General features: G+C 33.1%; 1 protein-coding gene across 8 annotated transcripts in view; it reads right to left on the minus strand.

The window, feature by feature from the left end:
- The window catches only part of LOC148617029 (zinc finger homeobox protein 3-like), a 161,471-nt gene that overhangs the window by 33,618 nt on the left and 112,231 nt on the right, over nucleotides 1-15,622 (minus strand). For all 8 annotated transcript variants that reach the window (XM_088584296.1, XM_088584297.1, XM_088584294.1 and 5 more), the window contains 2 exons: nucleotides 8,778-8,877; nucleotides 57-3,141 (listed from right to left, as the gene is read on the minus strand). In XM_088584296.1, the coding sequence (XP_088440422.1) occupies nucleotides 57-3,090 (3,034 nt within the window). In that variant the 5' untranslated portion in view covers nucleotides 3,091-3,141; nucleotides 8,778-8,877. The remainder of the gene's footprint in view (nucleotides 1-56; nucleotides 3,142-8,777; nucleotides 8,878-15,622) is intronic.

A 15,622-nucleotide genomic window follows, 5' to 3' on the forward strand; every position in this document is an offset into this window, starting at 1 on the left:
AAATACAACTAAATGGGCAAGATCCAGAAAAAAATACTGTTGCCATGACAACTTACCTTCATCATCAAACTTGATTTGGTCTTCTTCTCCCTCATTGTACTCTCTGACCTGGAAGATTTCACCTGGGTCAATATCTGTGATACCCTCTTCCTTCATTTTCATCTGTTTGAGTTGTTCATTGTGTAGATGTCTCATAGCTCGTACATGCTGGATCATGTTGAGCTTGGCCCGTGTAGAAAAGTTGCACAAGGTGCAGTGGTAATATTTGGTCTTACTCTTTATCTTGCTTTCACCAAGTTGGAGAAACAAGAAAAGTTGAGCATTCTTCTCATGACGAGGGTTCTGGGAGTGTATCTGCAGCTTGTGAATACTATTCGTATAATAGTCACAAGAATTACAGCGGACTTGAACTGGATTGCTGACGTTGAGGTATTTAAGCCGCCACTCATTGTTTGCACCTCCCTCTTTAATATGATTGACTAGCTGAAGTCTTTGTAAATGTTTGTCTGTCTTGCAATGAAGTTGAAAATTAGCTTTCAGATTGGTCTTGTATGAACAGAGATTGCAGATATATGTGCCTTGAGATATAGAAATTGTTTCGGATTCACGTTGTTTAGTACGATCAACTTGTAAATGTTGATGAAGAGATTCGAGTGAATCAGTTACAAATGTGTTACAAACACAACAATTGTAAAGTCTAGAGCTGTCAGGGGTTGAAGGATCAATGGCAACCCCCATGCCTCCCATCTCTTTGCGAAGGTCCATTGGAATTTCTCCGTAATTGCTAGGTATGGCATTACCATACATAGACTGTTCCATACCAAATGGCATGTTTGTTGGGGGTAAGTTGTTAGGATACATGAATGCTGGATCATTCTGAAGCAACATCAGTTGATTCATCTGCTGAATGTGTATGTCTCTTTGCATGTGTTTCATATTCTGTTGAAGCACCATCATATTATGCGTATGTTTTTCACTTGTCATGTGAATGCGTAGATTTCTAGCAACATTAGTTTCATAGTTGCAGACGTCACATCTCCATGTTGGTTTGGGTTTGTTGTTTTTCTTCAGCTGTGCATCACTGGTAGGGGGAAGGGATTGTTGAGTAGGTGTTTGCGGCTGTTCAGGTAATGACTGTTGTTGCTGTGTTGTTTGTTGTTGAAGTTGTGACTGTTGTTGAAGCTGTTTTTGCTGGGCTTGTTGTTGTTGTTGATGTTGAACCTGTAGTTGTTTTATATCCCCTCCACCATTTGCCAGATCTTGTACATTATTCAAATGTTTGTCAGACTGCATGTGAATACTGAGATTCCCTTTCGTTGTAGTGGAGTAGTTACATACCTCACAGCGATAAGGTTTATAACCACATGAGTAGCTTTCACCCCTGGCAAGGCGAGGATGGGACTGATTAGATAGGCAATACATACACTGCTGGTCCCCTTCTGGATGTTTTTCTTTCATATGAATTTCAAGTGTCTCCTGATATTTATAATGCCAATTACATTTTGGGCATTTCAAAGTCTTACATGAGTTCCGCGAGTGCATCATTGTCATATGACCTCCTAGGGACTGAGATGAACCAAGGATGATATCACATTTTGGACATTCAACACCTTGAACACGCCCTTGCGGATGCTCATCACAGATTCCCAGAAATAAAGATGAATTGGCAATAGGTGTGGCAGGAGAAATGGCTGGCACAGGAGATGAGGAAGCGTTCGGTGAATCAACATGACAACTTATCTTTGAGCGTATACTGCTTGAAAGATTCTCCATGGCAGATGAAGTTAACGGTGATGCCCCAGAGGACATTGTTAAATGAACACATGTAGTGACATTTGTAGCACCATAAGGGTATGGCTTAACATTGCCCTGAGTCAAGTCCAAACTTTCTGATTTTGAAACAGAGTTCAGAACAAGGGAATCTGATAACTTTGGCTTGGAATGTACAAAACTGACTTTGGTATTTTCATTGAGTGATGAGGTGAAAGATTTTGGTGATGGAACTTCATCTGAACCAAAACTGTTAAGTTTATTTCTGCTAGAAGCATGAGTTTTGAGAGGTTTTGGCTCCAAAAATGACATTAATGGTTCCTTCTTGGTACCAACACATTGTATGATAGCTGATGAGTTCTTGCGCAGCATCACTTTCTTTTCCTCCTCATTTAACTCCATTGTATGTTCAGATACTGCATGTGCAATGAAAGACTTGCTAAAACCGAATGATAATTTACATATAAAACACATGAGGATAGGCTTTGTTGGAACATTCATAGAATCCTGACTTTCCTCAGAGGTAGATAAGCTATCACCATCAGATTTTTCCTGTCCATTTTTGTTTGCACGTAAGTCATATACTTTGTAACTAAACATAATAGGTGCCTGAGGCTGATAGTCACGAGAAACATTGATACTAGGATTTCTGGGTACAAAAATGGCATTGGCAATTTGTGGCAAAGCTGGGACTATGGAAACAGTATCGCTTCCTTTCTTATCAACAATCAACTCTCGTTGATCTGCTACTCCAATTAAAGAGTCCAAGTCACTTAGACTAGAGTCACCATCCTCTAAAATGTATGCTGAACCATCTGGATTATAAACAATTCTTCCATCAAAGCTTTCCCCTTCACTCAACTCACTAGCATTGCTAGGAGTCCGGCAGTTCTCTTGCACAGAGTTAAGATTAGCATTGTTTCTATCAAATTTAGCACACTTGTGGTCGAGGAAATGCTTGAGAGAGGGGAAATCTGTGTTACAGTCATCACAAATAATAGGCTCATCATCGTCTTCTTGGTCAGAAAAGTCTCCTTGAATATTGTTGACACTATCCTTATTCTCTTTTACAGAATCATCAGAATTTTGAGAATTTTTACCGATTGACATTGGAGAGGGTAGACTTTTAAATCCAGGGCTGGAGCCTGATTTATCCAAATCATTATGCTTGTTAACATTAAAGAAACTTGATTCTTGTTCCAAACCATATTTTTGAGGTGAACTTTTCATTCCAACGAAGGAATTAGGAGTTGAGGAAAGAACGAGGGCCATATCAGGTCCACGATGGGTTCCTGGGGGTGTTAGGGGTTCAAATTCCATTCTAATATGGCCTTCCACATTTCTTCCTCTACATCATATAATAACTGCTACCTGTAAAAGAATCAATTGTGAAAAATGAAATAAACATTGAAATTGTAATTGTTTATGCATGCACTGTTTTAACTATTACAGAAATAATAGTTTTCATGTAATTACCATTCAAGCCAAATGATATATTCAACCCTCACGAAAAAGAGTTTCTCAATTTCTTTGAAATTTATTCTGCTTTACAATAAAGTTATTTTTTCATGTTTTTTTTTAAAACATATACAGTTAAACCTGTCTAAACTGATCTCTGAATAAACCAAAATCCTGTCTACACCATGACACTGTGAATCCCTAAATATCAATGCAAATGTATTTTGAATCTGGGTAAACCAAACACCTATCTGAAGCTAATACCTGTCAAAACCAAACACCTGTATAAACCAAACAAACTTTACAGTGCAAAAGGGCTTTGGTTTAGACAGTTCTCATTGTATAACGGTTTTCAATGTGTATAGTTTTAATTTGTATACTGGTAATGTAAGAGATTATGAAATTCATGATAAAAATTCCTTCCCTGTCAAACTTTTCTAAGTAGAGAAAAAAAATTACCTTCAATGACACATTCTAAAAGGATCTACAGAACTCTATATACCTTCCCATACTTTTTTTTTTATCTCAGCAAAATTAGTTTTTAGACCCTTAGAGCTGAGACATTTCATGTATTAATCAACCAATAGATACATTAATCCCAACAGAAGTTTGAAAAGCAACTACAGAAGATAATTACTTAAAATTACGCTAATGTGCATTGACTTTCCATCTTCCCATAGAGAGCCATGTCAAAAAAGTTTTGTTTAATTAGAATTAGACGAAAACTATATTTGTTTCATAAATAAGCAATAACGGTGTATGTGTATTCAACATACGTAATTAAGCAATCAATACAGTTGTATTTTGTATAGAAATGAGAGGATTACGTTGAAAGCTCTGAATGTACATTAAAGTAATATTAAAGGGGGATGATGCAAAATTATTGACGCCAACTAAATATGCAATTCCATGACAACTGTGAAGCATGTGAGATAATGGCATTAATTAAAAATACTACTAAAATGTCACAAACTGAATTTGAAATTAAACATTTATTGCACTGGCCATTAAATTTGCTTACTGCATACAGATAATCTTCCTTAAAGTTTTAAAATCTTGTCAATTTGCTGGATTCAAATTTATTGCTAAAATTCATTGTATACAAAAGAAGTAGCAAAAAAAGTTCATTTTACCTTAAAATTAGAAAAAAAATCATTATCATCTGATCAGGACATCCTTTATGTTTGAAAAAATTCATTTTACACCAAAAATCACATATCCTTTGGACTTTATCGTCACCTATTGTAAGTTGATGGTCATGGTTTACCTGTACGACCCTGGGGCAATATAACACCTGACCTCTACATATCCTGTCCGTCTTATGCCTGCTATGAGGTCTAAATAGGTCCTTAATTAGTTACCTCCGGTCATAAATTAATTAATGTCAAATATCTGATGATCAGGGGTTCAATGCAGGGGCATTATCTTAGAATGACACAGCAATGACAGGAAGCTGCTATCGGAAAATGTTACAATACACAAAACATTGAACTTTGTCACCGAACCAACAAAATTTTGAGAATGAAGTTTCAATTTATTTTTAATTACTATGAAGGAAGTTATCAGATAAAATTTCTGTGGGAAAATGACAAATTTCTATTAATTATTTGATAGATTTTTATGACTATATAATACCCAATTTATAACCCACCATGAACACTTTAGTCTAGAGTTAAAATTAAACAAGTACTTAAGTAAACTTTGAACAAAGATGAGAATTAAGTCATAAAGTTAATTATCAATGTATTACCTAATTTGTTGATAAATAAGTTTATGACCTTTGCTAAGCTTTCCTGGCAATAAAGAATCAATAATACTGAACAATTGGTGTTGACCATAAAATTCCTGCACAGTATTATGATATTAGGCCACAGGAAATTAATTTTGAAATTCTTAGCTTGATATAAGGCCATATTTTCATATTCTTATACCGATATTAGGCCACATGGAATATATTTTGAGAAATTTGTATCTTCAGTTTCAGGATACCTGCACAATGAGATATCATCCAGTGCCTGGCATTTTACATGAAATTTTGGACTTTTTTCTAAGTTCTTATTATCATAATTATTCTTGACAAATATTTTGTTCATCCAAGTCTTAATTTTTTTCAGTGATCAGAATGTGAGGTTAAATAAGTACTGATTAGTGGCTAAAATATACAAAATGAGGAAATGAATACCTTTCCCATGATATTATTGTCACATCTGGCAGAAACAAGCAACAGAAAAATAGTCAACTAACTGTTGGTGCTCTTTTAGATGGAGGAGGAGAAAATGGACTATTTATAGCAATTTGAATAGATACTTGTACAAATAATGATAAAAAATTAGTTGGCTGGTCACATCTGGTAGACACAAACAACAAACAAGATGGAAAAAGTCCAATTCCTGTGCACTGCATGCTGGTGCTCTTTTGTTAAAAGGGGGATGAAAATGAACTAATTTTAACTATATTAGTGAAGATGCTAATTATAATAAAGACCATTTAGACTCAAAAGAGTAGCAACTCTCCTTTAATTAAGTGCTTAAAAATATTGTTGATTTACAAATGTGTAGTGAAACCAGCCAAATTTAAATAGAAACCCACAATAAGATAAGAAAAGGAGTTGGAATACACAGGTTATGAAGAAAACAAATTATTAATGTAAAGACTAAATTTGGTGCCTCTTTTTTTGAACAGTAATTGGAATATACAGGATACACAGAATCATTATACTTAAGTAAGGACTAACAATCAGATGGCTGATTTTACCATCAAAATATGAATGTAACAAATTAGTCAATTTGGTGCCTGTTTTAAATGGTGTTGGAATATACAGGATATGTAAGGAGTGAAAATTTTGTGTTTTTAAAAACAGGATGTTGGATTATATCACAATATCAACATAATGTAAGGACTGGGAATGTGGTGCCAGACTTTCAAGGTATTATAATACACATGTTACAAAACATCAAACTATAATTAATAAATGTTAATTAGCTGCCTGACTTTTAAAGGTGTTGGTGTTGGAATACAAAGGATGTATAAAATCAATAAACAAAGGTTTTAAAGAATTCTGGTATACTCAGGGGTCAGATTACACAAGTTACTAGGTAGAACAAACTGATTTTCAAAACTTTTTGCTGACGATTTTCCCTCTCAAAACAACAGTATCCTGCACATTAGTAAAAGTTTTAAAAAGCAACCAATTTTTTCCAATGGTAATTAAAACTATTTTGTGTTTTATGGATCAAATTATATAAAACATTTTATCATTATACCATCCTATGATAAATTTTATGGCCATTAGCAAATTTTTAGTTGATTATGAAATTCATTTAAATAATGAACTTTAACAAAAGCATTTTTACCTTAGGCATGATTATTTTGCTACAAGATTGAAGTCATCATTGCAGAAGTTTTATGGTTGTCATCATGAACTTGTGGATCATTTCGGTGTATCCATTTGTATCATGAAAAATGATTTGTTCATTGTGTCATAGTTTTCCTTTCCTCTTTCGTCCATCTCAAACTTGACTTTCATGAGCAACTCGGCGGGTGTTTCTTAAAAGCAGAGGACGCTTATCCTACCAGTTCAATGGGTCCATACTCCCAGTTTTTAGTGAAGTCCGAGTTGCTCATTTATTTTTGTTACTGTGTATGTATACTATTTTTTTTGTTATTTTATGTTCTTTGTTGTGCTTGTCTGTTTTCCAGGTCTGGTCTTTGTCCCTGGATTACATTCTTTTGATTTCCGCTATAATCTTGATTCCCTTGATCACTCTTGTAAAAATGCCATTTAACTTACACCATATAATAAAGATTTAATAAATTATAAATATAATTTTTTTTAATATCCAACAATTGTAAAACAAAGCAGAATTAAAAGAGTGAGACACACAAAAAATTAAAATGCCTTTATAAGTAGTAGCTTGAAATGTATATTTGACTTGTATTTTTCGCTTTGCTTTAAATTGAAATAGGAGTCACATTACAATTTATGGAAAGCTGAAATTAATAGCATGTTAAAATTAAATGATAATAAATAAAGAAAAAAAATCAAGGTATTATTTCATTTTAAATTGTACGATACTAAAAAGGGGGGGTATTTCAAGGATAAGTAAATATTTTCTCATGTTTCATTATCAATTAGCCAAGTCGTTAAGATTAACACTCAGAACTAGTTCCCTATTAGGAGGTCAGGTTAAAATTTTACCTTTTCACTAATTTTCTAAAATTGAAAATAATTCCAAACTTGTGTAATACCTTATCAAAAGGATAAAACTTCAACTGATTTCAGACACTGAACTGCAAATTCCGAAACAAAAATCTCTTCCATGCTAACACTGCTATTGAAATAACAGATCAACATAATAACATCAAAGATACAGACCTGGAGCTCAGCTCTAAAGTTTCGCTTTAGTGTACATTACTGAATTACCCCTGGTACATAAAAGGTAGCTTGAGTAAAATGCATTGACACAAAGATGTTACAAAATTTTACAGCCAGACAAAAACAGAAAAACTAGATTTCAATCAATACAAGGAATCAAGCATCTTACTTAGTAACTTATGTGAAATTATGTAACAAGGAAAACAGAGGAGAAATTACAAAAATCATCAATATGCAACATAAGATTGAATAAATTAAAACAGTTACTGAAGTCATATACCTGTTTCGAAGTTACTAGCCAGACAAATTAAAGATAGTCACAAAAATGTCCACTTTCCCACAGCCCTTAATCAATTAATTTGGACATTTTGAAAGGTCACACAATTAAACATTGAAGATAATACCTGTTTTGGTCATTGGAGAAAGCCCCAGGTGGGTCAGGTGTAATTTAGTGATAATTCCTGTTAAGATATTAACGCTGTCCCATTGTCTATTTGTCAGAGAAAAGATTAGACCTCATTGTGACACTAATGTTGCTGAGAGCAAGTCTTAATTTTAAAGATCTATAAAACTGATAATTACGACAGGTTTGACCTATTTAGGAGCGATTCCCTGACGCTTGATCTGATCAGGACTTAATTTAGATAAAAATGCTATAATCTTATTAGAAGGGACACTTTACCTGTTGGATTTATCATGTAAATGTACATGTATTACATGAGTAAAGAAAGCTGTGTCTGTGTACATGTATGCTTTTGTTTGCAAATGGTGTGTAAAACAGCAATTTTAGATTTCATGGAGTAATGAAGAGATAGAAACACAAACTTTACATAAATGCTAATTAAAATACATGTACTCTTTTAGTTTTTATCTATTTTTGAAAGATCTTAAAACCAAAAGTTTCAAAACATAATAAATTGTTGCCACTGTTGGAATTGCTTCTGAATATTTAATATTTAATATTAAGATCTTGGTTTTGTCTAAAGAACTCTTTATTTTTTTTTCTTATTATCAAAGATAAATGGTTTTGAGCTTTATTGTTTTTTAACTGTTAAATTTTCAGTCTTATCATTTTTAAAATTTTTTTTTATTTTTAAATTTTCAGATGACTTGGATGGAAGGGAAAAGTGGTGGAAAAGGGGGTAATGTCCCCTGGAAAGAGCAGTATCCATACCTGTTCCACTAAGCTGATTGGCATTAATCTGATCCCAAGTTGGAACAAACAAATAATCCATTGATATCAACAAATCTTCTTACTTAAATGCTGTTCAATGCTGAAAAAAAGGAGATAATTCAGTAAATCTAATATAAAAAACTGGGAGTTAACTCTCCTTATGTTGACTTCATTTACAAAATCATCTCCCCCTTGCTAATTTCAGTATAAAAAGATTATTGAAATTTACCATTTACAAATTCTCCATCTTCTCCCTCAGCCTTTTTTTAGCTCATTGAACAACTATTGGTAGATTAGTCAACATTGGTAGAGATTAACAAAGCTATCCCGGGGAGGTGATAATTACATGAAGTGCCTAAAGCTGGTTTTCCTTACATTATAAAAGTAGACAATAAAATTTTGACATAACATTCGTTATACCAGTAAATATAATATTAATTAGCAAGCTTTTGTCATTTTTTATTGTTTTACACACCTAGAAGAAAGACTCACACCTTCTCTTTTTTCACACAATATTTATCCAATAAATACACTTAAATCAATAATTAATTGCTTGATCAAGGCCGTAAACATCTAATTGTTTCAAAATATGTTCTACATTTTCAATATTATGGTATGGATCTATAATTGAGACTTTTTCTGAATGTGTACATTTTTGGATAATGTGTGACCATAAGTCTCATCTCACTTTATTTGGCTGATGGACATTTACTGCTTTAGCATTATGAATACTCAGACATGTAAAGTTCATCCAAATTTCTCTTAGAACCCATCTCCCAATATGTTTCTAATTTTTCAGTGGTTCAATGAATCCAAAGAAATCAGAAATTCTCAAAGATTTAATACAGTAGAACGTGCCTAAACCAAACACTGAATATACTAGAAACCTGCCTAAACAAACCCCTCAATTAACAAGAAAGATGTCTTAAGGATGTTCGCTGCTCTGTTTCAGAATAACAAGAATTTGAAGGGTTGTGAAACTTTAAACATCAATATAATTAGAAAAAAATTATGGGTCAGTGTGCTTGTTATGGAGATATGAGCATTTGAATTTTTGACTGGGAAAGGATTTCTCTTGATTTTCCCCAGGTTTTGTCTGGGTAGGTTTCATTTATCAAAAACCCTGAAGAAATAACAAGAAATTCATAAACAAATTCCAAATTACATTTTAAGATGTGTTTAATTAAATTATGAAAAGAAAAATGGGGGTCACTGGGCAAAATATAGTAATGCTATGAAATGGATAAAACCAGAGGAGTCCAGAAATCTGACAAAAATGGTTAAACATGAGCAGCAAACATCTTTAACCGACCGTTAACTCAATAAGTCAGAAACCTTTTCAAAATGGGATATTATTAAGCTTCTGGAACAGGGTTATGTTGCTACAAGATTGAAGTCATCACTACAGAAATTGTATGGTCGTCATCATAAACTTGTAAATCATTATGGAGTAATCCATCTGCACTATGAAAACTGATTTGTTCAACATGTTATAATTTTCCGTTCCTCTTTCCTCTACTCTGGACTTGATTTTTCATGTGCAACTCAGCGAGTGTTTCTAGAAAAGCAGAGGACATGCTTCCCTAACGATACACCTGGTCCATGCTCCCAGATTTTTTTTAGTCTGAGTTGCCTATTTACTTTTGCTACTTTGTATATATTATTTTAGTTATTTTACAAAATAATTGTTGTGTTTATTTGTTTTCTATATCTGGTCTTTGTCCCTGATTACATTCTTTTGATTTCCAATGGAATCTTGGTTTCTTTGATAACTCTTCCCACACTATCAATTCAACTTGTGTAAACCAAACACCACATGAAAGGGATTCTGTATAGGCAGGTTTTATTACAGTGAAATGTAATGAAAAAAAAAATTCTTTCAACCCACTAACAAAATGACTTTTATGGATCAAGAGAAAAGTGTCTTTAGTTCAAATGGACAAGTTATGTTAAGAAATTGAATGCCTTATATTTCAGTGGTTCAAGGCAACATGTGACAATAGCATGTTCTTGATAATAACATGGAGATTCTATTGTGACTTTACATCTGCTAAAATTGGTGTAGATCTTAAATAAACTTTAAAGCAACAGAACCATACATGCACCAATTCATGTTTTTGTACAAAAATTGGTCATTAACATATGGTGTGAATTCACAGCTTATTTGTCCACAGAGCAAAAATTTTAACGATCTGATGAACAAGTTGTGATTACTTGTTTGGAAGTACTTTTAAATATTGGTTTCAATGTTCATGGTTTGAAATAAATTTTGTCGTTTCTTGAGTTCAAAAGTAGTGAATGGCAATAAAGGAATTGTTTCTATTTCAAAATTTATGTTTTAAAAAATTTCAAAGTTTGTCCAACATAATAATAAAGTGAAACATACCAGTACCCTTCAGTTCTAGTCACAACCCTCCTACCCAAACCCAATCCAACTCCTTTTTTTTTTTTTGTGGTATGGCAAATTGTGGAACAATTTCATTGAGATCCATATACATTTTGTACCATCCAGGTGAGGTAGTTGTCTCTTTGACACATTCACCATACCTATTCTATTTAAATTTATACTCAAAGTGTTATCTGGAAACAAAATTGTCTAAGGATGGTGGACGATGAATAAGATGCATCCAACGACAACAAGGATGACAACAAAAGTGACATACCAAAACAGGGCTCCAATATTTTTGCAGAGTGGGTCTTATTTAAACTACAGCTGCAGCCAACGACGACAAGGATGATAACAAAAGTGTCATGCCAAAACAGGGCTCCAATTTTTTGCAGAATGGGTCTTATTTAAACTACAGATGCAGCCAACGACAACAAGGATGATAACAAAAGTGTCATACCAAAACAGGACTCCAATTTTTTGCAGAGTGGGTCTTATTTAAACTACAGATGCAGCCAACGACAACAAGGATGATAACAAAAGTGTCATACCAAAACAGGGCTCCATTTTTTTGCAGAGTGGGTCTTATTTAAACTACAGCTGCAGCCAACGACAACAAGGATGATAACAAAAGTGTCATGCCAAAACAGGGCTCCATTTGTTTGCAGATTGGGTCTTATTTAAACTACAGCTGCAGCCAACGACAACAAGGATGATAACAAAAGTGTCATACCAAAACAGGGCTCCATTTGTTTGCAGATTGGGTCTTATTTAAACTACAGCCTAAAGTTCTAGACTAATCAAACCTAACAACCAACAGCACATAAGCTCAAGAATTCTCCGCTAGGGAAACCATGTAATTATATATAATACTCAAAACCAATAAATTGACTTCTGACAATACTACCTATAATAATAAGTGTTAATAAAAGATATAAGGGAGCGACTATCGGCAGTATGGCTTCCATCGCAGCAAGTTCGGAGATGGTAAACCCATTAGCGAGCCTAATCATGCCACTGCTTTACTGATAATATGTCATTTTCTATGACTCCTATAACAATATTTTTCCAAGATCTGACATCGTAGCAATAATTAGTTCTGCTAGAATACTTTATAAATAAATTACCTTAGAAATTTCAAATCTAGCTGATTGGCAATAATATGAGGATCCATAAAGGATTGGATGGAGCAAATTACACTTGAGTTAAAGAGCTAGTACAAATTACTGATCAAAATTGGGCAGATATTTCCTAAAGAGGATACTCCAGGCAAAAATAAGGATATGTCAAAAAGTTTCTGATGGCCTTCCTATGTGGCCAAATGTGCCCCCTTTTTTATTCTTTCCGGTTGTTCCTTAACTATTAATACCTTTTAACCTAATTGAACTTAATTAGCAACAAAGGGGAAATACTATGAATATGATTATATCTTGATAGCCCGTCATGCACAGATCCTAGGAAAGGTGTACACCCTCTCCCATTCCATAAAAAAATGAGGGTAAAATTTGCTAAATGTTTGCATGAAATCTACCCTCAATATCCCAAATATTTCTTTTGCCTCCCTTCAATCATCTTTTTATTCTATTTAACCTTCAATATATCCCTATATGCTTTTACAAAAGCAAATAAAAATAGAGCTAACTAAATAAAATAGAGGCACAGTTCCATCTAAGAAGCATGCAGGGTATTATGAAAAAAAAATATGCATGCATGAATTGTCAGAATGTTTTACAGTCACAATACTTTCATAAAGCCTGACATAATTTGAATATAAGTGATTCAGGAAAATTCAGTGTAAACTTATATAGATCATGAAAAGTACAGAAAAGTTCCATACCAAAGCTTGTAAAGTTCAATTCAAAATGATTCTTGTAAGAATAAATTCAAGGAAAGTGAAAAACCATGTACATAAGAATTGAAGTTATGAACCACTCTAAAAGGACACCATAAATGAAATAATAGTTTCTAATTTTCTAGATATTATTTTGTATTAAGTATGATTAGCACCAAACCATGAATGTTCTCTTCTTGTCTTTCTTAACAAAATAACACTGTATTTTTTATTTAAATACTTACTTAAAATCAAAACAATAACTTAGCATGACAAGAGACAAGACATATTAAAGCAACACTGTAGGATGGCCAAATAAAAAAAATCAATATTCTGACAAGTGTGGTGGTCCTATGAAAAAAAAATTATATTCTGACAAATGTTAAATATTCTGCAGAGCAATTACCAAGAAACATATCCCACAGTTACTGACAGGAATTATGGGTAAATTCATCTTGAAGCTTGAAAACTTATCTCAATCTCAGTAGGATCGTGTCAGAGAAAAGATTCATCACCTGCCCCTGGACTTAATTACGTTAATTAAATTAGCATAATTAGCAGCTCCTGATGTCTGGTGTTTCCTGTTTATGTTGAAATCAGCATAAGATAACCACAACAGAAAGCAGCGACCATTGACCATGTGACCCCTCTCTTAACTCTGGCCGATACCAGACATTGCAACAAATCGTTAATTGTATATTTCTTCTAGTCGTTTAGCTTCACTATTTTAATTAAGTTTGACTGAAACTTGTAAACAAGAGCCAGTGTGAATTACTTTTAACCTTAATTAAAAGCTGTTCTGGAATAATGAGAGGGCACACATGTTAGATTAGGTTTATTAATTACGCTGGTAAATCACACGAACTTAAGGCACATGAAACAAATTCCATGCCTGCCACGACTAAATGATATGCATGGGAAAATTATAAGATATAAGTTAATTCTTGGTACATTTGGAAAGAATAAAAGTCTTCATTCATCATGACATTCAAACTGTGTATTTTTCATTTTCAGTGTTAATGTTTCAATTAAGACACTTTCAATTCTAAAGGCATTTGGATCCAAAGAAAAACTCCTTACAGATCCTCCTTGGGACCATAAACTTGGTTCAGTTAAGGACAGTCTGGTTAACAAAATTTCCAAGTACCCCCCCCCGAAGTGAGTTGTTGTTGAACCATTTTCAAACAGTAAAGATTCAATAAGAACTGAACAGCAGTCAATTATTCCACTCCCAATGTAGCAAACTTGACTTAAGGTGACAAGAAATGAACACATTTACAGACAACTTGACACCAAACTTTAAACATGACAGTACAAACCTTTAGAATCAATATGGAAACAAGGACAAATAGCAAGAATAAGGCAATCAGACTAAAAAACATGATGCAATGCAGAATTATGATACAAGAATCACTTATAAGAACCATACATATACAAGTTACAGTGTTAAAATTTATATAAAACTAGGTTTTTTAAGGAGGTAGACCTAGGGTAAAGGACATAACTCTTGAAATCAGTGATACATGTATGTTTGTATCATATTCAATTTCACCAAAGCCTTTCAAGCTTTTCTTTGAAACAGAATGAAATCAGTCTAAGTTAATTAGATGCTTACATAAAATTGATGTAAAATGCTGAATACAAACTTTCCAATGATTTATAAGAGTTGTGTCCCTTATCCTATGTCTACCTCCTAAAATTAAACTGACATTCTAAAAGGGGGAAAGTGAATAAATCATATAAAAAATCTGTTTTAAAATATACCATCTACACTTGTTCCTAAGTACCAGTCTATAAAAAAATCAGACATTGCCTAAAGCATATGTGATTCATGTAAAAATACCCACCAAAAAAACAAAAAGATGCTTTTTTGGTCTACATATGCTATATTTTTATGTAATGATAGTCCTTTCTGTATTCAGATTTGTATTTTTGAGAAAACTATACATTCATCTCCCAATACATTTTTATATCAATCAAATCCAACAACATCAAGAACAATAACTGTTGTAAAATGCTTTTTTCATACAAACTCTATACCATTTTATCTTGGAAGATTAACATATGAATGATTTTTATAAAGACTGCTACTTAAGTACCATTCTGTGTAAGAATCAGGCAATGGGTGGCAAAACATTTTTCCCAATTTAGTAATTTTTGCCTAAAATATATTCAGTACATCTAGAAAACAACCAAAAAGCTATTTAAGTTTATCCTGAAGCATCTGTGACGTAGATATTTTTTGACTGCTTATATAGGGAAGGAGTGCAGGAATATTTTTGTACCTATCAATATCTTAAAAACACAAATTTTACAAACACTTTGATGGTTATTTCTGGTGGTTATCAGGTATAATTAATTGGTTAACGCAATAAAATCTCTGTGTTTTTTGCCTTCATGTACCAAACCTTATATACATTTTGCCTGATTCTTAGACGGAGAATTACTTAAGATACATCTAGATTACATGTGACACACTAAATTGGTAAGTACAAACCAAGGAAGTAAGACAAATCTAATTCAAAAATAAACTTTCCACCATCTGCTACCTTATTTTTTAAATTAACAAATACAATATTAATCAAATTAACATTTTGGTACAGTCCTCACTTTGATGTCTGGTATCAA

The sequence above is a fragment of the Perna viridis genome, chromosome 5, assembly GCF_037379345.1.
Source record: "Perna viridis isolate PV_CMFRI_1.1 ecotype Kerala chromosome 5, ASM3737934v1, whole genome shotgun sequence".
In the NCBI taxonomy this organism is placed as follows: Eukaryota; Metazoa; Mollusca; class Bivalvia; order Mytilida; family Mytilidae; genus Perna; species Perna viridis.